This window comes from Dreissena polymorpha, chromosome 9 (genome assembly GCF_020536995.1).
Source record: "Dreissena polymorpha isolate Duluth1 chromosome 9, UMN_Dpol_1.0, whole genome shotgun sequence".
Taxonomy (NCBI): domain Eukaryota; kingdom Metazoa; phylum Mollusca; class Bivalvia; order Myida; family Dreissenidae; genus Dreissena; species Dreissena polymorpha.
The window spans coordinates 87,898,447-87,925,853 of NC_068363.1; the positions used below are offsets into that span (position 1 = coordinate 87,898,447).

Consider the following 27,407-nt stretch of genomic DNA (forward strand, 5'->3'; position numbering starts at 1 on the left):
AACAACAATGGTTTATACACAATTCAACTTTATATCAAGCTACAAAATATTTAAACGTATTTATATGTTGTATACTTAACACAGCGTGAACATAGTTATAATTGTACAACAAAGTATACTTATATTCCGTATAAATCGAATTAAATTGAATGGATATTTTTTAATGAGTAACAAACTGTTTCATGTGTATACTAGTAATAAAATTATTTTTGTGTTTATATTGTGTTGAATATTTTGTTGGTTAACACTAAAACACACGTATGATAATTTGTCAGCCATCTTAACTGCTCGTTTGGCTGCCATATTGAAATTGTAATCTTGTGCATATTTCAGATTTTTCAAATGTTCACACCATAATAATAAATATAAAATGTATTTATAAAACGTTGAGCAAACAACACCCTGATATGATAAAGCGCTGCTAAGAACCTCAGCATATGTTTCACTGAAGTGCATATACATTCGCCCCACCCACTGTATGGTGCCTCCAAAACAAAAATAAAACACATTGGAAGATTTTGTTTAAAGCTTTTGTGTTTATTTGTATTTATTAATTAAATCTGACATTTAAAAGTAATAAAAACTACATTTCATGTATTGAATTTGAACATATATGTTAACCAACTGACACACATTCACATATTTTTTTATTTTTATATCTTAATTTTTATGAAAAAATTATATATTCACTCTTAATTTACAACATGTTTCCATGGAATCACAATTTAAATACTAAAACTAACAATTATGACAGTTTAAACAGATACAAAATAGCAAACATTTACGAAAAAAGTCATTTTTTTAATATTTCCCTTTTTTCTTTTTTTGGCGGCCATCTTGGACGCCATCTTGGATTTATCAGTCCCCCAGCACTATTGAAAAAAAAAATCATTTCCCAATCTACAGAACCTTACGAACATTTTGGTATGGGAAACTCTCTGTTTATTATCAAAGACCAGTTAACCCCCTAAATATGTGAGTTATTTGAGACAGTTTGCTCTACTAATAAGGCTCCGTTTTCCGACGTGCATCGAAAATCGAGGTGTTTACAACATCATGCATACCACCTATTGAAACTTGCCCTACTTTAACATTTCATTTAGTATTATCAAATTTTCAGTATTTGAAACATAGGAATTACTTTACATGCTGGAATAGAAACACTGTATTGCTATATTTATAACTATGTTTATTTTATAGAAATGTGTACTGATCATGCAGTTTAAGCTGTTTTCCGATGGAATTATATATTTTTTATGCAAATATTTCCTTTTTATCACCTCCACCATCTAACGTATCTTACAAGCTTATATTAAGGATATAAATTTTAAAACACACTTTTATCTAAGGAACTTATAGTTTGCGCATGGCTTTTGTTTTTCTCTGTTATCGAAGTACCATCCACTTTAGCAGCGTGAATGTATGTTTGTTATTTATTTTGAATTAAATCATGATTTGAACAGAAAATTTGATTCTAGTTCAATGTGATATTGTTCGTTGATAATTAAGTTTGTAGCTTATGCAATTAAAAACTGCAAAACAATGATTGAATTGAATACAATTTAATAAAATCTGGAAAAAGGACCCTGACTGCTGTGGCAAACACAGTTTCTTTCAGATACGTGCTGTTTCAACTTATTTAAATGTTTAAGGATAAGGTAATGTTTACTTGACTCAATAACTGTAATAAATAAAGCTTGCTGTTGATTGAAAGCAACCCTTTTTGTTATGCTTTTGCTTCACAAAATTGTGAACGGTACATTGTCAATTCTGTTTTAATGCTTTTAATGTTGTTGCTCACGTGTTATTGGACAATTTAACACAAACCAGTTACTGAAGCATTTCTTGAGACATTATCATCTTACTTCCAGACAAGGTCACCACATTTTTGCAACTGTTGTGCGAGATCGCTCCAAGCCCATACGTTCCTGACAACTGAGGACACACTTATGACAACTGAGGACACACAGTTAACAACTAAGGACATACTTATGGCAACTGGGGACACACTTATGACAACTCAGCTTGCAAAAAGTTAACCCACTTTCATACCAAAACACACTTAAACCAACATAAAACTGTGTTTTTTCTAAGTTTTTCTGAGCGGAAGTTGGTTTTTGCTAATAAAAGCGAGTTTTATGTGTGCTAAACTGTGCTTAACTGAGTTTAAAGTTGTTTTTTTAAAGTAGATGTGTGTGTTAAAGCGAGTTTTTTTGCTGTAAGTAGTTGGTTTTGTATGTGTCAAAAGTGAGTCTTTTTATATATGAGTTGGTTTATGTGTGTTTAAGTGTGTCTTTTTGTTTCATAAGCGAGTCTTTTACAACAGAAGTTGGTCTTTTTATAAACAGAAGTGGGTTTAAGCGAGTTTAAGTTGGTCTTTTTATAAATAATTTGAGAGCTGCAACAAGGCTAAAAGACTCACTTTAACACACTTTTCAATAAGTTGTTTTTTTGTTTATTAACATAAATCAACAATAAAACAATAATTCTTCAACTAGGTCTTTGTTTCATTTTTATAGCCATATATTATCAAGTTGAATTGTAAAGGGGCTTTTTTACAGCTTGTTTGCCATTGCACCTTTTGTACATTTGTGGGCTCCTTATAATTTAAAGGAAATATTGGATGAAAATTGCTCTTTCAGAACATCACAGGTTCACAGATACTATAAAAATGTTAAAATGTTCAAACTTAGTTTTATACCTGAATATGAAATTGTTTGTCTTTCACTTTGAATCAATACATAAATATTAAATATATTATAAGAACAATCACACATCTATACAAATGTGAACACTTCCATTTAATTCATGTTCTTTGGAAAATTCAATAGACTTACAGTGTGTTTTTTTATTCATTTTTTTTGAGGGGGAGGGTGACACTGTTTCTATAATAAATAAAACAAGTTTCAGTGTGAAAGTGTTGATAAATATATGGAAACTTATGTGGGCTTGCCAGCATCAATTATATCTCCTCAACAAAAAAACAATAACTATTTTAACTTTCTTATACTGATATTTAACCCCAATACAATTAATGTCTACCACATTGACCTTTAAAGCGGGTATATACGATTTTTTATATGTGTTTAATTGTAATATATTGATAAAATGTGTTACAATAACATAAAATGGGAAAGAAAATTATACATTAAAGCCGAATTTCATAAAATGCAGCAAAGACAAATTAGCGCCCCGAGCCGATTGTGACGTTCATATTTTCCTACAATAACCGAAGCATTCGTCTTTGTATTAGGATAGGAGTTAGTGTTCGTGTGTCGTATGAATAGATATCGTTGCGGGAATTCAAATAAACCGTTAAACTAAGTTTAGATTCACATCGTACATGTATGGTATACATGCTGGCGTATTCGGCTGTACAGCCGTTTTCAATTTCAGAATTAAATATATGGCTTATTTCGCATTTTTTGACACGTGTTCTTCTTAACTTTTATTTTAATTTATATTGAAATATATATATTTTTTTTTCACACATTTTATATAAATTCATAAATATTTGACAAAATCATATATACCCGCTTTAACATACAATTTAAAAGGCAATAAAAATAATATTTATAATATTATTATTTGCTAACACCATTCAGCATGTTATATTGAAATATTCACAATTAAATATAAAAATATGCTAACGGTGCTGTGTATTATTCAATAAATACATATATGTTGGTGTTGAAATCAGTGGATATTTCTCAGATTTAGTAATTGGCGTACACACATAAGAGATTAGCACCCCCCCATTAAATCATAAACATTAATAACTATCAGTGCTCCATCTATAGGCCTAACAAAGGGGTGTTGATAGACTTTTGATTGGTTCAGCCACCATCTATTTGAAAACAAGCGACTTTGATTTGCTGGAGACAGGAAGTTATGTTTTGAAAACAAAGGGGGTTTTCAGCAACTGACTTTGAGCTTTAAGGTATAATTGAGTAACATTAAGACTTATAATTCTAGTGTAAAATGTCTTGAAATACTTTCAGCATGAAGTTTTGTGTTATGAAAACAATGTGTATTTACTACAATGTGTAAATCAACAATAAGTTTGTTGCAAAGGAGATTCAAAGTGGATGGTTAAAGTGATATGGTCTCATAATTCATCAACTGCCTGTTTTCTTGGAATACTGAAGAACAGTTGTTTTAGGTTTGTATTTTCATTTTGCATCACTTTTTTATTTAGTTTTATATTGAATTAATTATGATCATTATCATATTTATGTATTGTCACTGGGAAATATAAATGGATAAGTATAAATGTAATGCAATTATAAGGAAAAACAACACCATTTGAATAATTATGGCTGTATTTTATGGTTATTGTCATCTTAAATGTTATTTATACCTATTTCTGGTCATTAATGAACAGATTTCTTTCCCACATATTCAATGAAAACTTTTATATTTTAAATTTGAAGGTTAAACTCTCAAGGTGAAATTTACATTGATTGGAAGATTCTTTGGATAGAATATTCCTGCTAAAAAAGAGAGCAAAAGGGGGACTAACTGATGTATGTTGATACCAGATTTTACCCTGCACGAGCAGGCCAACTTGAGCAGATCAGGAGTAGGAAAACTGAGCCCTGTCCTTGACCAAGAAAAGTTGGATTTGTTGAGAGGTAAAACTATACAGGTTTTAGCATTTGAAAGGCGTCACACTTCCAACCAGTCCACACAGCCAAATGAGACCACGTATTTTGGTACATTTCTAAACAGTATTTTCTACCACACGTAGTTTCTTTTAATTATTATTATTATTTATTACAAGCGATGTGATCACAGGATTTAAATTGCAAAAATAAACAAACAAAAACAACAAGCAAACAAACTTGTTTTGATTTAAATTTATAATTTTTATAGTAACAAGATATACCATAACAGCAATATCTAACATTATATTTTACATTATAAAATATCTTTCAGGACATGATCTCAAATGAGATCATGCACGAGACGCACCTCGCAAAGGCCATGACAGTATAGTTTTCAGACCTGATCAGCTGGTGACTGCTCTATGAAGTGTTGTTCAACCTCCCCTAAGGGGGGTTCGAGAGGGTCTCCTGATTGCCGAACACTGCGCCATAGTTTGTATGATTCTTTTTTTAGGGAAAAAGGGGATTTAAATATATATAGGTGTCCTACTGCCTCCATATTCATTTTGAAACAAACATAATGCAATTAATTCAAATTAGACTCCAGCACATAATCTGTCTTGCGTTAATTTAATACTACTGCTACAATTTAAGAGTTACGAAAAATTGTTTGTGTATAAAAAAGTTTTGGAGAATTTAACACAAAGGCAGACAAAAATAACCTTAGTATAAAGTTAAAGATCAAGCTTTCATTTTGAACGATATAAAAAAATCAAGCAACAGTAATTTGCCTCCTTGTTTCAAAAACCTCTTTTGAAATCCTTCTTATGTAGATGATGTTAAAATGGGATATCTGAACTGATGATATTGATGTAAAAGTTTATTCCACCAAAATCAAGTCATTCAGATCAGACTTGATTTGGGTGGAATAAACTTCTACATGATTTTGAATAATGTAATGTACAGTAAAATCCTGCATTGATTGTTCATATACATTGCAGATGTCATCTCCAAAAAGTTTGCCATGACCATTTCAACAGTGCGGCAGAAAAAATGAGATGGGCCTTGAGGAGGCTTTGTGTCATGTACTGCGCGGAGAATATATTAACTGTGTAGTGCTGAGCAATTTGTTGCGTTTGTATATAGGTGTAAATATGTTTAAAGGACTATTTCAGGAAAAAATAGGATGAAGGATTCCTTAATGGCGTCATTTTATAAATCAGGTACCACCAACACTGTTTAACACAATTATTATTAATTTTATCCTTTTTATCACCCCTCACTAACTGAAACTGTATATATAATGGTTTCCGTTTTTACCTGTGGTAGCCCTAAGATGAAAATGTTATTTATTTTAATTTATTATGTTAAATGTGCTGGCATATTGTGATAATGCATCTTGGGTAGATGTTTTTCTGGTTTTGTTAAAAAAAATATTGTAAAAATGTTCACATTATTATTTTTATGTCCCCCACCCACTATAGTGGGGGACATTTTGTTTTTGCCCTGTCTGTTGGTCTGTACGTTGGTCTGTTGGTATGTTTGCTCCAACTTTAACATTTGCAATAACTTTTTCAATATTCAAGATAGCAACTTGATATTTGGCATGCATGTGTATCTCATGGAGCCGCACATTTTGAGTGATGAAAGGTCAAGGTCATCCTTCAAGGTCAGAGGTCAAATATATGTGGCCAAAATCGCTCATTTTATGAATACTTTTGCAATATTGAAGATAGCAACTTGATATTTGGCATGCATGTGTATCTCATGGAGCCGCACATTTTGAGTGGTAAAAGGTTTAGGTTTAGGTCATCCTTCAAGGTCAGAGGTCAAATATATGTGGCCAAAATCGCTCATTTTATGAATACTTTGGCAATATTGAAGATATCAATTTGTTATTTGGCATGCATGTGTATCTCATGGAGCCGCACATTTTGAGTGGTGAAAGGTCAAGGTCATCCTTCAAGGTCAGAGGTCAAGTATATGTGGCTAAAATCGCTCACTTTAAGAATAGAATTTGAGTGGTGAAAGGTCAAGGTTATCCTTCAAGGACAAACAAAACAAAATTCAAAGCGGCGCAGAAGGGGACATGGTGTTTCTGACAAACACATTTTTCAATATTGAAGATAACAACTTGATATTTGGGATGCATGTGTATCTCATGAAGTTGCACATTTTGAGTGGTGGAAATTCAAGGTCAAGGTCATCCTTCAAGGTAAGAAAAATTAAAATGTTTCATAGCGGCGTTCTCACGAAGCTGCACATTTTGAGTGGTCGAAGTTCAAGGTCAAGGTCATCCTTCAAGGTCAAGGTCATCTTTAAAGGTCAAAGGTAAAAAAAAATCAAAGCAGCGTTCTAATGAAGCTGCAGATTTTGAGTGGTGGATGTTCAAGGTCAAGGTCATCGTTCAACGTCAAGGTCGTCTTTCAAGATCAAAGGTAAAAAAAATAAAAAAAAATCAAAGCGGCGTCATCATGCAGCTGCACGTTTGGAGTGGTGGAAGTTCAAGGGCAAGGTCATCCTTCAAGGTCAAAGGTCAAAAAAATAATAATATATTTTTTCAAAGCGGCGTTCTCATGAAGCTGCACATTTTGAGTGGTGGAAGTTCAAGGTCAAGGTCTCCTTCAAGGTCAAGGTCATTCTTCAAGGTCAAAGGTCAAAAAATAAAAATAAAATTTCAAAGCAGCGTTCTCATGAAGCTGCACATTTTGAGTGGTGGAAGTTCAAGATCAAGGTCAAAGTTAAAAAAAAAATTCAAAGCGGCGCAGAAGGGGACATAGTGTTTCCGACAAACACATTTCTTGATTTTTATTGAAGTTTCATGATCCTTGGCCTAAGCGTTCTTGAGTTATCATCCGGAAACCATTTTACTATTTTGGGTCATCGTGACCTTGACCTTTGACCTAGTGACCTCAAAATCAATAGGGGTCATCTAAGAGTTATGATCAATGTACCTATGAAGTTTCATGATCCTAGGCCTAAGCGTTCTTGAGTTATCATCCGGAAACCATTTTACTATTTCGGGTCATCGTGACATTGACCTTTGACCTAGTGACCTGAAAATCAATAGGGGTTATCTGGGAGTCATGATCAATGTAGCTATGAAGTTTCATGATCCTTGGCATAAGCGTTCTTGAGTTAGCATCCAAAAACCATTGTACTGCTTTGGGTCACCGTGACCTTTGACCTAGTGACCTGAAAATCAATAGGGGTCATCTGCGAGTCATGATCAATGTATCTATGAAGTTTCATGATCCTAGGCATAAGTGTTCTTGAGTTATCATTCGGAAACCATTTTACTATTTCGGGTCATCGTGACCTTGACCTTTGACCTAGTGACCTAAAAATCAATAGGAGTAATCTGCGAGTCATGATCAATGTACCTATGAAGTTTCATGATCCTTGGCATAAGTGCTCTTGAGTTATCATCAGGAAACCATCTGGTGGACGGACGGACCAACATGAGCAAAACAATATCCCCCCTCTTCTTCTAAAGGGGGGTGGGGCATAATGAGAAAACTGCCCCCCTCCCAGCATCCATGTTATTCAACTGACTGGAACCATTTTTAAATACAACTCTCGTATCAAGGAAACAAATGTTCTGAGCAAATTTCATGAAAATTGGGCCAAAAATGTGACTTCTACTGTGTTCACATGTTTTCACTATATACATATAGAGAAAAATGCTCCGCCCACTGGCAGCCATGTTTTTTCACCAATCCCGACCATTTTTATTGGGACAAAGCTTCTGACCAAGTTTCATGAAGATGGGACAAGAAATGTGGCCTTTAGAGTGTTTACGAGCAAATGTTAACGGACGGACGGACATACGACGGACAAAGACCGGTCACAAAAGCTCATCAGGCTAAAAATATATCAAACGGTTCAACCAGCTTTTATTACTGACCACTGATATTAACATCTGGCATACAGCAAAGTGAGAGGGTCAGTAAGCTGAGTGGTAAATAGTTACACACTGCAATGATCAATATCTGGGGTCTAACAAATTCTAGAGTAGAACTAAAATAGATTGGGAAATATGACTCAGCAGGTTAAACAATGGTGATTGATACTGCGTGTTGTCTTCATTTCAGCTTTCTCTTAGTTGATAGGCTTACCATAATTAATAATGACTAAAACAGTTGTTAATTATGAAAATTCTGTGTTATGAAAAATTAAATAAAACAGTTAATGGTACATAATACTGACAAAATAAAACCAAACTATACTACACAGGACACAACTGTTCTGACCAAATTTCTTGAAGATTGGGCAACTGAATTAAATAAAACTAGAGTGTTAACAAGATTTAACTATAGCCGTATAAGGATATATGCCCCGCCCCATTGGAAGCCATGTTTTTCAAGCAAACATAATTATTGTCGAACTCATCCAAGATATCATTGAGACCAATCTTCTGACCAAATTTCATGAAGATTGGACAATAAATGTGGCCTCTAGAGTGTTAACAAGGTTTTACTAAAGCCATATGTAGCCATATAAGGAAAAATTCCCCGCCCCTGGTGGCCATGTTTTTCAAGCAACAAAACCATTTTCGAACTCATCCAAGATATCATTTGGCCAAGTCTTCAGACCAAGTTTCATGATGATCGGAAAATAAATGTGACCTCTAGAGTGTTAACAAGGTCATACATTTCAATATAATTTAAAATATAACTTAAGAAGAACATGTGTCGACAAATGCGAAATAAGCGAGATATTTAATTCTGAAATCGAAAATGTCTGTAAAGTAGAATTCGCCAGAATATATATCATGCATGTACGATGTGAATCTTAATTTAGTTTAATGGTTGTTTTTAAATTCCTGCAGCGATGTTTATTCATTCGACACACGAACACTAACTCAGATCCTAATAAAATGACGAATTCTTCGGTTATTGTAGGAAAATATGTACGAAATATCTTCGTCACCATCAGCTTGGGGCGCTAATTTGTCTTTGCTGCATTTTATGAAATTCGTCTTCAATATCTTGCCTATTTGGTGTTATTGTAACATGTATTTATCAATATATTACAATTTAACACATATAAAAATCGTATAGTCTCGCTTTAATTGTTTGACAAAAGAATGCCATATTGTACAGAATCATCAAACAATAAAAAAACACATTCAAAAGTTTGCTATCTTCCAGAATGTAAAACTATCATTTATTATTAATTCCACTAAACCTTCTTGTGCTTAAAACAAATATTTTAAAAAGGGAGACAACTCTGTCAATTCAACATAATTTTTCATTTGCAGTTACTTCCCTTGACATGATAAACTATATAGTGTTCAAAAGCTGTTATTACTATATAAATATAATGAAAATGACCCCCCAGCGGCCATGCTTTTTTAACCGATCCGAACCATTTTCGAAAGAAAATGTCATATCCAAAAAACACATGTTCTGACCAAATTTCATGAACATTGGACCAAAAATGTGACTTCTAGAGTGTTCCCATGTTTTCACTATATACACATAGAGAAAACTGCCCCGCCCCCTGGCGGCCATGTTTTTTCACCGATTTGGACCATTTTCGAACTCATCCAAGAAATCAATAAAACCAATGTTTTGCCAAATTTCATGATGATTGGGCAAAAATTGTGACTTCTAGAGTGTTTACAAGGTTTCTCTATAGCCAAATAAGGAAAACTGCCCCGCCCACTGGCGGCCATGTTTATCAACACACAGGAACCACTTTTGAACTCAATCAAGATATCATTTAGACAAACATTTTGACAAAGTTACATAAAGATTGAACATAAAAGGTGACTTCTACAGTGTTTACAGGGTTTTTCTTTTTTTTTGACCTAGTGACCTAGTTTTTGACCCGGCACAACCCAGTATCAAACTCGGCCGAGATTTTATTGGGGCAAAGCTTTTGACTAAGTTTCATGAAGATGGGACAAGAAATGTGGCCTCTATAGTGTTAACGACCAAATGTTTATGGACGGACAAACATACGACGGACAAAGACCGGTCAGAAAAGCTCACTTGAGCAATCAGGTGAGCTAAAAATTAATACAAGTAATAAAGGGTACAAAACGGCGAAAAATACCTGCCTCGGCATGGACATCGCCATCTTGATAATCACATGATTACCTCCTTTGTTGTATTTAATAACAATTTTAAATTTCCTAAACTTTGATTTATAATATACAAGACTAATAATGTTTGTGAACACAAATATTTTTCAATTACGTATAAATAACACTCAATTTTCCATTTTGTTTGGATGTTCATGCCTTTGGTAAGTATTTGTATCATTACATAAAAACAAAAATCTGAAACATTATGACGATTGTTAATGCAATGAAATTGGCCCAGTATAATGAACATGCTCCATTTTTCAGGTCAAACTTAGTATGGACTCGGCCAAGTATTGAGAATATATGTCAGAATATCTGTCAGCTCAGGAACAATCTCAAATCTTGGCTGTAAGAAAATGCAAATATTCCTGCTCAAACTCAGGCTTGAGTCAGAATCAAAACTAAAAAAATCAACATTTCTGTAAACACAAAATTGAACATGATGGTCAAACTCATCTTAAAAAATGAGAAACAAAGTGGAGTCAGAATATTAACCCTTTGCATGCTGGGAAATTTGTCGTCTGCTAAAATGTTGTCTGCTGAATTTCTCAAATAAGCATTTTCTTCGATTTATTTTTCAAAGAATACTATCAGAATAGTAAACAGTTTGGATCCTGATGAGACGCCACATTCTGTGGCGTCTCATCTGGATCCAAACAGTTTGCAAAGGTCTTCAAAATTCGGTTCCAGCACTGAAAGAGTTCACTTAGGAAGTATGTAAGTGATACAAGGCCGTTGACACCTACCTTGACTCTCTCATTGTTGGCTACCACCAGGTTTCTAACCTGCTCCGTCACATAGTACAGCATGCGCTTCATGTTCCTGTACATTATCTGCTAAACGCACATGCTCTCGCCAATGCCGTAGAATTCTCTAGAAAAAAGGGACATAAGCAATTTACATTATTTACATATTAAACAAGAGTTGTCACCATAGGATGACTTATGCCTCCTATAAACGCTTAATAGAAGTTATGAGCTTTTTCGAAACCTAAACGCAGATTTCGAAACCTAAACGCGGACCCTAAGTTTAAGGTCAAAGGGGTCAAAATGTGTGTTCTTATGGAAAGACTTGTCCATATACACATGCATGCCAAATATGAAATTGCTATCTGAAGCGACATAGAAGTTATGAGAATTTTTTTAAACCTAAACGCAAAGTGTGACGGACAGACGGACGGACAGTCCGATCACTATATGCCCTCCTTCGGGGGCATAAAAATATGAACATTGCTCAGCAAAAATGTGGTTTAATTCACAGGCTAATCCGGGACGACATTTTCTACCTTTACTGGAATTTTGCTAAGAAGAGAAGTAATTCAAACAAAAAATACCCATAAACGCTTAAAGTGTCGTCTCATAAACTTGTGTGGACTACACTTTTAAATTGCACGCATACATTTAGATCTGTTTCATATTCATATTATTATTATACCGGATTTATATAGCGCCCTTTTCATGCAAGAGTGCACGTTCTAAGGCGCTTTACATAAGAACCTTTGACGTATCGCAGATACGAATACATTTTGCAACACTTTTTCAAAAGAAATCGATCAAAACTACTGAATTATACTATAAACCTACTCTATTATACTATAAGTACTACGTAAAAACATGCACAGTAACCCTAGATTAGAAAGATCAACAAGACACTATAAAACTACCCTATGTGTATAGCTATAAGAAAATTAATGAAACAATACAATCTTAAACTTAAACAATAAGTACTACGTAAAACAAAAAAAAACAATATGCACAGTAACCATAGATTTGAAAGATCGGCAAGACAAACCAGAGACAAAACAGAGACAGACACAAGGGTAACGTCAGGATACCATTACCACGAGTCCACAAACCCCCAAAGGAATAATTATGCTTCCTTTAAAAGGGTAAATTCAAGTTCATGCTGATTGAGACAATGGTAACGTCAGGATACCATTGCCACGAGTCCACAAACCCTCAAAGGAATAATTATGCTTCCTTTAAAAGGGTAAATTCAAGTTCATGATGATTGAGATTTTATATAATGCATTGAATAAACCACTGCTTATATTGCATAAGATTAAAGGAAGAGATGAGTTTTCAGTGCCTTTTTGACTGAATCCAGTGTTAAAGAACCTCGAATGTTTGATGGAAGTGAGTTCCAGAGTTTGGGAGCAGCGTACATGAAACTTCGCTCCCCGTATGATACGGATTTAATCTTCGTTGGAATCCCTAATGAAGTCGCTTCGTTCTTTGATCTTAAGTTTTGCCTTGGTTCGTAAACGTCAAGTAGGTTTTTCAGATATACAGGCGATTGTCCATTTAAGGCTTTGAACGCGTTGGTAAGTATTTTGAAGTGGATTCTTTTTTTTACTGGGAGCCAGTATAATTTTTTTAGGATCGGTGTTATGTGACTATAGTGGGACGTTCTTGTGATAACACGCGCCGCAGTGTTTTGAACATTTTGAAGTTTCTTGATAGCTGATGTTTGTGTTCCATAAAGCATTGCATTGCAATAGTCTAGCCAAGACGTGACAAGTGAAATAACCAAGGATTTTGTGGCATTTGGTGTAAGCTATTGCCTGATGTGACCTACTTGCCTAATCTGACCGAAACATGACCTACTTATAGCATTAATATGGTGTTCCATGTTCATTCTTGAATCAAACCAAGCACCGAGATTTCGAACGTATTGCGATGGTTTAATTGTCGAGTCCCCTACTTTAATAGTTAACCCATCTACGTACTTGGCGTTGTTTTGACTTAAAAATACTATGGCCTCGGTTTTGTCGGTGTTAAGTTTGAGCATATTTGTATTCATCCACGAGATGATATCGTGGAGGCACTTTTCAAATCGATTTAGTGTTTCGTCTTGGGCTGCTCCATCGGTGGGTTCAAAGGAAAGGTAGAGCTGCGAGTCATCGGCGTAGAAGTGATGCCCGAGTCCATGTTTTTTGCAAATTTCCCCAACAGGTTTAGTATACATGTTATAAAATTTTAGGCCTAACACAGATCCCTGGGGGTACGCTGAAGGTCAGCAGCACTGGTTCTGATACCTTACCTTCAATGCTCACCGTTTGGAAGCGGTCAGATAGGTAGGAAGCTACCCATTGTAGTGGTTTTTCAGCAAAGCCAAACTGTTGTTCGAGGCGGTTTAAAAGGGTTATGTGGTCGATGGTGTCGAAAGCGGCAGAGAGATCCAGCATATCAAAGACAGTGACCTTTTTCTTATCTCATGATTGTAGGACATCGTTTTAAACTTTTAATAAAGCTGTTTCTGTTGAGTGAAACTTCCTGTATGCAGACTGGTTTTCTTCATTTAAATTGTTTTCTGTCAAATGTTCATCTATTCTTTTGCTGACAACTTTCTCCAATAATTTTGAAACATATGGCAGATTCGACATTGGGCGATAGTTTTGTAGTGTTTCTTTATCTAAGGTGGGCTTTTTTAATAAAGGTCTTATATGTGATGTTTTAAAGGATCTTGGCACACTTGCTGTTTCCATCGAAAGATTGATGATTTTTGTCAGTATTGGTAGCAGTTCAGTTTTGCATTCTTTCAGGAGCCAAGTTGGAATAGGGTCAAGCTCGCAAGATTTATTTGGGGATTGCATCATGATTTTTTTAACTTCTTCCTCAGTTGTCGGACGGAAATGTGTCAAACTGCATGTTTCTGCTGTTGGGTGATTATCATTACTCTGTTATGGATTTGCTTGAGATAGGGCATGTTCAGAGATATCTTTTCTGATACCTTCAAATTTATTTATGAAAAAATTATTGAAATCTTGTGCTAACTCATCGGATGTTTTGCCAGACGGGAGAGCTATTTCAGATGGGCCATCTAGAAGGTGTTTTGTGATTTTGTGCATGCTCTTTTGATCACGGCCACAGGATGTTACTTTATCTGAATAAAAATCTACGCATGCTTTTTTCAACATTTTGTTCATTTTGGCGCAGTGGTTTCTATAAATTTCATGATCAAAAGTGAGTCTCGATTTTAGCCATTTTCTTTCAAAATTTCGTTTTATATGTTTAGCGTCATGAAGCTCATCTGTGTACCACGGGCAAGTCGGCCGCAGGGTTATTGATTTGGTTCTTAGTGGAGCATGTTTGTCTACAAAAGATGAAAGTTTAGTATCATAAGTTTGGACAAGGGTTTCAGGGTCATGTATATTTTCAAATTGTATTTCTGACTCTGTGATATCCTGTTTAAAGGTTTCAATATTGATCTCTCTTATTTTCCGAAAGGTTACAGTTTTTCTTACCGGAGCCGGTTTTGATGCTCTTGCATTAAAGATGACGGCATAATGGTCTTTAGAAAAGTTTCCCGAGCCAAATGAAAGTCCAGGATTGGTAACAACTACGTTGGATACCGTATCCACAGTGTCCCTGGTGATCACAACGTCCAGAGTGTGTCCTCGTACGTGTGTTGGCTCTTTTACATGCTGCATCATACCAAAAGAATGGAGTATGTTATTGAATTTTAGAGTATCTTTATCAGACGGATCGTAAAGGTGGAAATTCAGATCGCCGGTCAAAATGATGTTTTTATCTGTTGTTGCATATTGATAAAAACTGGGACCATTCTTCCTCTAAGAAAGTACTTGATTTCAAGCCATTGTCGTTTGATGGAGGTGGTCTGTAGATTACAGCCAATCGTAGAGAGTAGTCTTTAATCTGTACACTACAGTCCATATGTTCAAAGGTAGTGTATTGTTTGTCTTTAGTTGAAGTCAAGACTTTTATTTCAATGCTAGTCTTGTGTATTAGAGCAACTCCGCCAACACGGCGACCACTGGGACGTGGTACATGTTTTATTTGGTAGCCTTCAGATAAAAACTCGGTAAAGCAGGTTTTATCTGTCGATGTACCAAGCCAGGTTTCTGTTATGGCAACAAGATCAAACTCATTAGTTGATATAAAATCGTTTAGAGACAGGGTCTTGTTTTTTACAGATCTAGGATTTATGTTGCATATTTTGATGTTTATCTGCCCGCTAACGGTGATTTTAGCTTCAATTTTGACTTTTATAAGGTTATCATGAATGGTCGTCTTTGGGATGGTTTGCAGAGGTTATGCTGTATTTGACAAGTTACTGGTTATTGTAGGAATGTCTCGTGGTAGTAATTTAATATTCTCCAAGTGAACACCCTGGTTCATGTCATGATTTCGTTTCAGCTTATTACCGTCCCGGGCGCCTCTGTATTTCAAGATACTGTATGTTTTCAATAGTGAAAGAGTTTCATTGTCCGATTTTATCAGTTTTCTATCCACACCTGCACAATGCAGTAATTGATCTCTATTGTACTGAATGAACGACATGATCCCTTGATTTTTCGCTCACTAAAAGGTAACAATTAATGTACAACGTATAAAGTTATATACACAATATTTATAAGACTATTTGTATCTAATTATTTTACTAATAAAAATGAAAAACTAACTACAAATAAGCAAAAAGTACTTGGCTATGTGTTCATGTAACAATGTGACGAAATTCATATCTCATTCATACACAGCCAAGTATGCAACCATCCTAGATCAATCATGAATGAATGAATGTTTTTCTGTATAAACTTTTTATGGAAACTCCTTATTTATCTTGCCAAATTAAATAAAGTTATGAATACACTGTATTGTTTTTAAGAAAATATTTAACTATTAGTGCACACTTTGATCTGGACTCAGACATACTTATGGACAATCAATCATATTTAAATATAAAATATTAATACTGCGAAAAATAAACAAGAGCTGTCAGAGGACAGCGCGCTCGACTATTCGAGTGCTTTACAGTATAACGTAAGCCATCATGGAGAGGGGGTATAATGTGGGTGTGTGGTCATTTAATAGATGATCTTTCAAAAATAAGAAAAAAAATAAGGGGGGATTCTGGGGTGGGGTGGTTTGAGTGGAGTCCATTGTGGTATGTCAGGTAAGTGTTGTTTTGTGTCAAAGTATGAATCAAATCCATAAATAAAAAAAGTTGTGGAAATTTAAGCAAAATTTATTAATTTGACCTTGAGAATCAAGGTGGTCATTCAAAGGTCATGGTCAAATTCAACTTGCCAGGTACAGTACCATCATGACAGTAAGAAAGTATTTGAAGTTTGAAACCAATAGCCGTGATACTTAAGAAGTAAAGTGGATAAAAACACAAATTTAACAAAATTCAAAGTTACTAAGACAGAAAAGGGCTATAAGATCGTTAAAACGCCAACCAGAGTTATGCAACTTGCCCTGTACAGTCCCCTTAGCGAGTTTTTCAAGTCTGGAAGCAATGGCTATGATACGTAAGGAATAAAATGGACCAAAACACAAAACTTAACCAAACGTTCTAATATCTAAGTATAAAAGGGGTCATAAATCTGTCAAAATGCTTGATACAGTTATCTGATCTTGTTGATAGATTGGGATCATGTTGGTTAAGAAGTATGAAAAATATGAAAGCAATATATCAAAGGACATAGAAAATATTTGAGGTGGTATGCAAACTTTAACATAGATTTATCAATAATATGCATATTCTTAGTGACAAAAGGGCCATGATTCTTACAAAATGCTTGATACAGTTGTCTGCTCATGTTAATAGGTTGGGGTCATGTTGGTAAAGATGTATGCAAAATATAAAAGCAATATGTCAAGGAACATAGGAAATATTTGAGGTGGTATGCAAACTTTAACATTCCAACGCTCACGCACACGCCGACGCCGGGATGAGTAGGATAGCTCTACTGTATATTTCATATATAATAGTCGAGCTAAAAATTGTAACCATTTATAAATTCATTTTGTGACCAAGAATTGATAATTCACAGACTATCTATGAACTTCAATTGTTCATTTCACAAGATAAATTGCATGAAACATGCCTGAATCTCAGATCTTGACAACCACTTATACCAGAAGATTGTCTTATTTAGAATAGTATTATTCTACCAGCTTAATAGGTGGCCATATGCGGTCATTTTTAAATGTATGTATTTGGCAATTGAAAACACAACTTGGAAATAAGTGAGCAAGAAATTAACAACACTTCCCATTTATCCTTTGGGTTTTTGGCTTTTGCCCTGTCATCTGCTTTATATTGGAGTTACAGTATACATAACAACTTACTTAATAGGTGGCCATATGGGGTCATCCTTGGTGCAGAAGATAAAGGGGTCTTCCTTGTGGCCGTGGACCATCACTGGTATCCCACTTTGCCGTGCTGCCTCCCTTATCTCCTCTGGTTTTGTCTTTTCCTCCGTTTCTTTCGTCTGCTCTGTTTCCTTTTTCTCCTCTGTAGTTACACCCTTATCCATTTTCTGACGTTTTGTACGTGGAGAAACTTTTCCACTCGGCTCCACTGCAGTGTCTGTGACCCCTGGTTCACCTTTGACCTCTCTTTCCTCTGTGACCTCTGGTTCATCTCTGACCTTTTTTGCTGTGACCTCTGTTACACCTGAAGCCACTGTGTCTTCACCTGTGGTTCGTTCACAGTTATTTGTGGGCTTCTCTGGGTCCGCTACAGATGAGTTAGTATCAGTCTTAACCGTTCCAAAACTGAATTAAGGCCTTGGAATTTAGTTACAGACTTTCATGCAAAGGGGGGGGGGGATATGCTGAGGCTGTCATATTGACCTTGGGAGGACCTGAAAAGTATTAGTAAGCATTTATTGGGACGCAATATATGGCTAAACGGGATGAGCGTTATTCGTAAGCAATTAGAGAAACCATTTAAATTCATTGAACGCGTTTAATACTATATGCACATTTTGGTAATCGGTGCATTCAAGCGTTGTCGGCGGCACACTGATATGAGCCTGGTCCGGGGTGGTAGATCATGGAGCGTCGGCCCGCAGACGCAGTCGTGCTCGGCGCGGGCACCCACTGGCACGAGTAACCGGAAGAGCAGCCGCAATGTCCGTTCAATATGAGACTGCAGGGGTCGCCGGGGTTCCTGAAGGTCTCGCACACGCCTGGGAATAGTTGCAATATAGTTGCAATAATTCGACTCTCAGTTTTATACCCTAAAGGTTGCTGAGAGTTGCAATGCGCTGTCTATTGTCCTAAGGTGCAAAATTTTATTACCACTGTTAGGGCTAAGGGACACTGATACTGCAAAAACTTATCAACGTTTACCTGTATCAAGCACAAACACATGCAAATATAGTACAATTAAAGCAAGAAATCAATGCTTTTTATTTACTTTGTTATTATTCCGTACGCTCTATCCCCCATAATAGAAAACTGTTGCAGTGTTGTCGACGCAGAGTGGCGCTATCGATTAGGTTGCAGTGCACCAATCTTGTGCACATTGTTATTTGTGATGTAGCCTAGGTCGATAACAATTTTCGAATATTTACACTGTTCCAAATTTCGCGATAAAATATCAATAAGAAAGGTGTTTTGAAACATTGTCGTGTTTTTAAAGATTTCGTTCAAAGAATAATGTCCGTATAGTGCCATTTAAGTAAATTAAATGTGTTATTAAGTTTTTTCATCGCTTTCCTTAATTGGTCACGAACGAAGTCTGTTAAGGGATGCGCACTGATGATCTGCAGATGACTGCGATTGTCTTTACGAAGGGGTGCATATGCACTCCCAGCAAAACTCTCAGCAAAAAATATCAAAGGCTCTGTGAGTCCGTTTTTATGGACTTGCCTGTGAATAGGTATTACCGGATCTATACAACCTAGTGAGAAAAAAAAACATGTATGTATGTGGGAACCAGTAGTTTCATTCAAATACTAACGGATGATACTGATTAACCCATTTATGCCTAGCGTCTAGAAAAAAGCCTTGGCAAACAGCGTAGACCCAGATGAGACGCCGCATGATGCGGCTTCTCATCAGGGTCTGCACTGTTTGCTTAAAGGAATTTCTGTTAGAAATATTCTAAATATAGAAATAAATATACTAGACATCCCTAATTTTGGAAATAAATTGATTCAATTTAGAAGGATGGGAGAGTCCACTAGGTATAAATGGGTTAAAAAAGGATTGCAAATGTGTCAGCTATGCATGATCCCAGATATAAGTGGGGCCTTTCGTGATCTAGTCACTTCCGGAGTAAGTCTTATTAAATCATGCAATAATCTGAGGGCTTGCTACAATCCGTATATGAAACACACTGATCGGTGTTGTGTTCGCACGGAACATGTTCGGTGTTAAATAACAAAATAAGAGAAATGAATTTCAAAGAATTTTCTTAACTTAATATGTATCTTTAACTAGAGCTTACATCATCACTCTGTGGCTTATGCTTAAAGATGTGAGCAAATAGCCGATTGCGCAGAACTTAACTTAAAACGTTCTATCCAGATAGCGTCAAGACATCTATCGACCGCAATCCGGCAGTCCGAACCGTTTAACATTGAATTACACATATTTACCCAGACAAATCAACCCACCGGGTTCGGTTGTCCATAATGGCTGTCCAGGAAGTACCATCTGCCGTTCATGATGAGGTACTGCGGTCGGATATAGCAGCATTCGTTGGCCGCGCATTCGATTTTGACCGTACAAAAGGTGGCCTGTGAACATGCATACAATTGTTAATGCATATGCACGTACATATACAAGTAGGTCATGATAAAAATCACTCTGAGTAGTTTTTGAACAATAAACTGAATGCACACAATTGAAAGATATGTTTTGATACAATTAACTTTTTTATATCATATTTAAACGAAATGTATTCACAGTTCGTTACATGAACATTTCAAATATACCATATCTCAACACATATGCTTTTTGTAAATATTAATTAGTTTGGGGACATGCATAACTACATATATACATTAGAACAATATATTTTTCAGTATAATTAAATTTATTTACTAACGAAACTGTAATATTTTGGAACAGTGTCTAATAACAACGGGACTTCAAGCAAAAGCTAAATGGCTACCACTACCACACACAAACTTTAAAATCCGTTGTGTAATAAAAGCACCTTGTCCGAAACAGCCGTTTCTGTAAAAAAAAAATCTCAAGACTTACAAGCGCGTTATAATTTTAAGACTTCGATTAATGAATATCAATAAACGAACATATATTTTTAGTAAGTAGGGGGAGTAATGCTGGTGTTGGAATATAATACACTAATTCATTTTTTAATATCTGTTTTTTTTTATTTTTCATTTTGCAAAATTGAGAACAGGTGTCTTTAAACAAACTGTACTGAAGTCGACTTACATACCTCAGTAAGCCCCACAGCTATGGCAATCAAAGTCACGCAGGATAGCATGTTGTTGCTTTCACAACTTGTCTTGTTTGAACCCTACCTCAATGCGTTCGTCCTCTTTATAGCAGAACACCGCAGCGCCTTATCGCTTCACCAATCCTTTAGTTTTTAGATCGTGTCCTTATTATCTTATCAAAGAAGTAAGTTACAATCGTGTAAAAGATATCAATTTTGTCAGTCATACGCCGTTCGGTTCTTCGACAATGTGTGTGATGTTTTGTACAATCTTGTAAAACTGACAGATAAATAAAGCACGCGTTAATAAGGTGGCTGATTTTTATGGTAGCTGATGTCTTGTTCATCGACCTGGCGTAATGACAGGTTTGAGGCTTCCAACACGACAAGGCGCTAGAACGATCGCACCCTCACTCTAAACGACAAACGAACGTACTTGCTTTTTCGGGATGCACGCTTTTTGGCAACTTTGAAACCCACCAAAACGCCAGACCGGCTAATTAAGTTATGATACGTTGAAATTATAACGGCCACCGGGAAAACTTTGCGAAACCGAAATTTCGCAAGCTTAAGTTCCTCTTGATATTTTAGATAATGTTTGCGATAAAATGTTTCTTTGGGATTATTCTTATATGGTTTTTATATAATATTTAAATTTATTTCAGTATTTTTTGTTCAAAGATAGACTTTGTCATGGCATTGTTTCATTTTCCCATTTGACTTTTTGTTTTCCAATGGGATTTTTTCATATAAATGTTTTTTTCTTATCGAAGACCATGGAAATAAAATCAGTACAAATACTTTTACAATTCAACGGCTATTTAAAACTCATCGCAATGCTTTTTGAAACTCCATCATGCCACAGCTTATAAAAGTTCTCACGTTTTTAAATGGGTTGAGAATGTATTTTTTCTGTAAAAGAAATGATGAATCAATATTCGCTGAATCGCACTATATTACCCGATTTTAAAAATAATGCGATATATGCTAAAAACATATAAAACCTAATTACTCTGTATAATTACCCACGAACTTTTAAAACATCCGGGTCTGCGCGCCACCTTGGAAGTAGCATTCGCTCGTTTATTAAAGCATCTCAAAAAAGAGGTGGCGCCCGTCATTAACGACCGTAAATTTTTAAAATCTAAAATCAGTTTCGCTAAGTTCTACCGGTGGTCGTTTTACGTTAGCTTTAAAGAGACCTTTTCACATTTTGATACATTGACAATATTGAAAACAAATCAGCTTTGCAAATTTTCATTGCAGTTAAGTTTTTATCCATGGACACAGTAATACTAAACAATTACCACGATCTAAAATATCCAATATATGTATCTTTTGACGATTAAAAAAAACCTGCCAGTTACAAATGCAAAACGATTGTTAAATTTTGAAAGTTCGTTTATTATCTACATATTTTTTGACATTACAAGGATTGCTTATATAAAGTATACAATACATCAATTAGAATGTCAGCACGGATGGACGATGGGTTTAAGGGCTAGACTTGTACTTCAAAAGTCAGTGGATCGAGCCCAGTTGTGGTTTACTACTTTTCTTTATTTAATATAATTTGTGTTTTATAGTTGAACTCTTTCGTTCCGATTCATACATTTATCAATTAAAAGCTTTTAATGTAAGACTTCAAAACATGCCAAAATAACGCAATGTACATGAAGTAAACTTTGTCGTCTTGAGGAGTGATAACGAAGCACGTCGACCAAACGTTTATTGCACGCTCGATTAATGTGTGTACTCTATTTTCCTAAATGTTATTTTATTTTCGGTTTTCCTTTCATTAAGTCTTTTAACCCATTTATGCCTAGCGTCTAGAAAAAAGGCCTTTGCAAACAACGTAGACCCAGATGAGACGCCGCATGATGCGGCGTCTCATCTGGGTCTGCGCTGTTTGCTTAAAGGATTTTCTGTTAATATTCTAATTATAGAAATAAATATACTGAACATCCTTAATTTTGAAATAAACTGATCGAATTTTGCAGGCAAAAATGGGTTTAACTTTCAGCATTTTCATTATATTTGCAGTAAGTGCTGTCGTTAACTCGTGCAGTAAGTGCTGTCCTTAATTCGTGAATGTTAAATTATATTCTCTGAGCCGCTTATATTAACCTTCAAAGCATAGCGCTGTTGGCGCGATTCCTAATGTTTAGCGCGGCGTTTTTCATGTGTCATGTCTGAAAATGAAACACAAGGGATGCATTTTTGTTTAATTTCGGCGCTAAAAACATTTAGTTGTTATCTACTAGTTTTTTTTACGCAGCATTTTTATATGTTTATACATTTTCGATTCCGTCTATTAGACCCAAATATTTTAAGCTTTAATTACTTAATATTTGACGGATTCAGATTAACAAAATAAATACAAATCATTACGCATAATAATAATGTTGAGGCCATATTGCATGCATACCAAGCTCTGCATCCCTTTCCTCTACCCGCACTACATCCCTTTCCTCTACCCGCTCTGCATCCCTTTCCTCTACCCGCTCTGCATCCCTTTTCTTCTACCCGCACTACATCCCTTTCCTCTACCCGCTCTGCATCCCTTTCCTCTACCCGCTCTGCATCCCTTTCCTCTACCCGCTCTGCATCCCTTTCCTCTACCCGCTCTGCATCCCTTTCCTCTACCCGCACTACATCCCTTTCCTCTACCCGCTCTGCATCCCTTTCCTCTACCCGCTCTGCATCCCTTTTCTTCTACCCGCTCTACATCCCTTTCCTCTACCCGCTCTGCATCCCTTTCCTCTACCCGCTCTGCATCCCTTTCCTCTACCCGCTCTGCATCCCTTTCCTCTACCCGCTTTGCATCCCTTTCCTCTACCCGCTCTGCATCCCTTTCCTCTACCCGCTCTTTCCTCTACCCGCTCTGCATCCCTTTCCTCTACCCGCTCTGCATCCCTTTCCTCTACCCGCTCTGCATCCCTTTCCTCTACCCGCACTACATCCCTTTCCTCTACCCGCTCTGCATCCCTTTCCTCTACCCGCTCTGCATCCCTTTCCTCTACCCGCTCTGCATCCCTTTCCTCTACCCGCTCTGCATCCCTTTCCTCTACCCGCTCTGCATCCCTTTCCTCTACCCGCTCTGCATCCCTTTCCTCTACCCGCTCTGCATCCCTTTCCTCTTCCCGCTCTGCATCCCTTTCCTCTACCCGCTCTGCATCCCTTTCCTCTACCCGCTCTACATCCCTTTCCTCCATCCTCCTGTCAGCATTTGCCTTGTGTTGTTCCGCCCTCCTGTTTTCGATTATTTTCCGCTGTTTCTTAGCCCTCTCGGCCTTTTAGCGATCATCTCCTCGCATTCCCGCTGAAACGCCACCGCGCTTCCCCAGTCTTACCCATAGCCTCCCATCTGGATACGAGTGCCAAACGCTTAGCCTGACTGGAGACCGCTTTATTTTTTGGCCGTCAACTTTTGGACGTTGTTCTACCTGGTTGCATATTTGTCTATCTTTCCAGTTCTGAAGGCTGTTGTGTTTGCGGTCTCACTTTCGGTCTCTAGTTACAAAGTCAAGAATAGTGAATAAACATGAAATTCAAAATGATAATAACGTGGAATAGAAATAAATGTTTTCTTTAAAAAAAAACGAGAAAATTTTTACATTAAGACCTGAAAAAGCACGTATATTCCATTAAATGCGCACATACCGACGATTATCAATTGTAAACGCTGCACTGCTATGATATATATAGATAAAACAACATTTCCTTGAGTAATTGTTCGTACCGCTAGCGCAGTGGTAAGGACGTTAGCTTTTTCACCTTTACGACACCGGTTCGATTCCCGCTCCCGGCGAAATGTTATATTTTGTATGTTTTGTGGTCACCATTCCTGACAGTTGTTTTTTCCGGAAAATCTCATCCCCCCGCAGCATTTGACCATATAAAAAATTAAAAAGTATTTAAGTACAAAACAAATAGCTGGAAATTGCAGCTATCATTCAAAATTCGTCCCAACTGTCGTCAATCTAATCTTATTAGGTAGGAGTGCTGGACACACTCCGGGTCCCAACATTATGCAGCCTCAGCGCGGAGGTAACTCATTACCTTGGAACACAAATACACACACTGGGTGCAGCCTAGGCGCGTATAGACTCAAACAAGGCAACAAACTCAAGTGCGGGCAGAATCATTTAAAATTTACATATTGAATACGATATTCTAACAGAAATTACACAACCACCTAAGTGTACATACCATGTTTGATATTTCGTTCGATTGTTAGATTTCAGCATTAACATGTTTAAGGTCATTTCGCTATTAGTTAACTTATCCATATGTTCGTGGGCGAACCCGGATAGTCAAGTGCTCATACGATTGAGCTCACATGGTCCGGCTATGTGCTCATACCTACTTTCGAGAATCATCATGAATGTATTGCCATACTTAATGAACAAGAAAGTGACCCGCCTCCCAGTTTCGCTCAATGGGTCAAGTTACCCACGGGTACTACTTCCCCGTACCCATAAACTTTTTTTCGTACCAAACATGTTTTCGTACCAAATTTTTTTTCGTACCAAAATTTTTTATCGTACCCAAATGTGCGTATCAACATACACAATTGTGGTGATATAGATTAACTTAAATTGATGTTTTATATCCATCCTCTTCAAAAGCATCGTCACACCAGTACTGCCAGTACTTTGATTTATCTCTGATGTTGTTTTTCGGGCATTGATCAATTTAAAGATGAATGAATGTCCTCTTTCATGTAGTTACTAATTACACACTATGGAAAAAACAGTGATTCGGGAGTAACAGCTCCTAAACACAATAAATGAACCTAATATTTAACTTTTACACTTTATAGCCCCATTGAAATTCAACAAATTGTTGCAGCCACAAATGGTTTATGGGTAATCACCACACCTTATAAATGCAGTCGACTGTGAGCTGGCTTTATATACAAACAAAAACAGAAAAAATGAAACATTTAGTCATGTGAAATACTTCCCATTTACTGGTATATATTCATAAACCATGGTGGCAATGTTTTCAAAACGATTGCATTATTTGAATGAAATGAGTCGCGTTCTGAGAAAACTGGGCATAATGTATGTGCGTAAAGTGTCGTCTCAGATTAGCTTGTGCTAAATCGGATTTTTGCTAAAAATAGACTTCATTTAAACGAAAAATGTCATACAAGCGGAAAGTGTCGTCCCTGATTAGCCTGTGTTGTTTGCACAGGCAAATCTGGAACGACACTTTACGCACATGCATTATGCACAGTTTTCTCAGAACAAGACTCAGATAATCACTGCTCAGTCTAATCAGGGACGACTCTTAACGCACATGCCCCGTTTTCTCATAACAATACTCAAATAATCACTGCTCAATCTAATCAGGGACGACTCTTAACGCACATGTCCCGTTTTCTTAGAGCGAAGCTTATATACAATGGATTGAATAATGAGAGTCAGTCATTACGACCTATATCGTACATACAATGGATTGAATAATGAGAGTCAGTCATTACTACCTATATCGTACATGTACATGAATTAAACACTATTATTACAGTATACCGTAAAACATAGTGCATTGGGTTAACATCATAATATTAGTGTATAGTATGATTGGATGTTATGATCATATTGTGCATAAAAACATAAAATTGCAAACATTTAACAATATTCAGAATAGTAAAAATGATAGTAGGCCCATTACAAAAACAAACTTTACAGCCAGCTGAGAGGGGCGGGGAGGGGGGGGGGCGGGCCCAAGGCCTGCGCAAATGTGATTTATTACTCATAAGTCAGTCTCTCTGAAAAAAATAATGCAAAAGGAATCCAAGCAACAGTAATAAACCGGTTAGAGCTTAATTTACGTGACAAGTTGCTTTCATTAAAAGCATATTTCTTGAAATATAATTGAATATCAAAATACGGGTTATGCATAGATATATTTCGTCGAAAGTTGATGTTCATAAAGCGATACGTTAAACCCTGGTATTTATTTTTGATATTTAATTTGATTCATAATGAATGCGCACCATCAACTGAAGTATAAACACATTTTTGATTTACCTTTTAATAAGACCTTATTAGCTTTATATTTTGCATGACAGTACGCACTCGATTTGCTACTTATTACTAAACGTGCCGTTTTCTAGAAAGTAGCTCGATACAAAGTCGATGCGGTTTCATTTCATTTCAACGTTTCATTTAACTCTCGAAAGAAGATCGTGCTGGTACTGAGAAGATTCCAGATATGCTGTTTAATTTACTCTAAATTTGTTGTCATTTACTCTAAACTTGGTATTATTTACTCTTAATTTGCTAAAATATTTAGATCATACAAATGTACTTTTGGTTAAGTTGTTGACTTCGCATTACGTTTAAGTGATAACTGGAACATTACAGACATTTCACAACATGTAACTGTCAAAAATATTTTTCATAAAACTTAATAAAGCATACACTGTGATAAATTTCGAGTTCATATGCCAAGTCTGTGAAACCTTTTGCTTCAATATATGACTTTTTTAATTTATTTAAGAAAAAAATGTATTTCTGTGTTTATAG

At 36.1% G+C, this 27,407-nt stretch overlaps 2 protein-coding genes and 1 pseudogene across 2 annotated transcripts in view; 2 read left to right on the top strand and 1 right to left on the bottom strand.

The window, feature by feature from the left end:
- Nucleotides 1-2,494, top strand: part of LOC127844308 (b(0,+)-type amino acid transporter 1-like) — a 30,650-nt gene extending 28,156 nt beyond the window's left edge. The window contains exon 14 of the mRNA XM_052374415.1: nucleotides 1,872-2,494. Within this exon, the coding sequence (XP_052230375.1) occupies nucleotides 1,872-1,939 (68 nt within the window). The 3' untranslated portion in view covers nucleotides 1,940-2,494. The remainder of the gene's footprint in view (nucleotides 1-1,871) is intronic.
- LOC127846242 (C-Maf-inducing protein-like) overlaps nucleotides 1-27,407 on the top strand; it is a 286,356-nt pseudogene that overhangs the window by 131,023 nt on the left and 127,926 nt on the right.
- Nucleotides 18,407-20,938, bottom strand: LOC127844315 (uncharacterized). The gene is made up of 3 exons (XM_052374423.1): nucleotides 20,865-20,938; nucleotides 20,060-20,200; nucleotides 18,407-18,643 (listed from the first exon to the last, which is right to left on the bottom strand). The coding sequence occupies exons 1-3, from the start codon at nucleotides 20,914-20,916 to the stop codon at nucleotides 18,456-18,458; spliced, it is 381 nt and encodes a 126-aa protein (XP_052230383.1). The 5' UTR covers nucleotides 20,917-20,938; the 3' UTR covers nucleotides 18,407-18,455.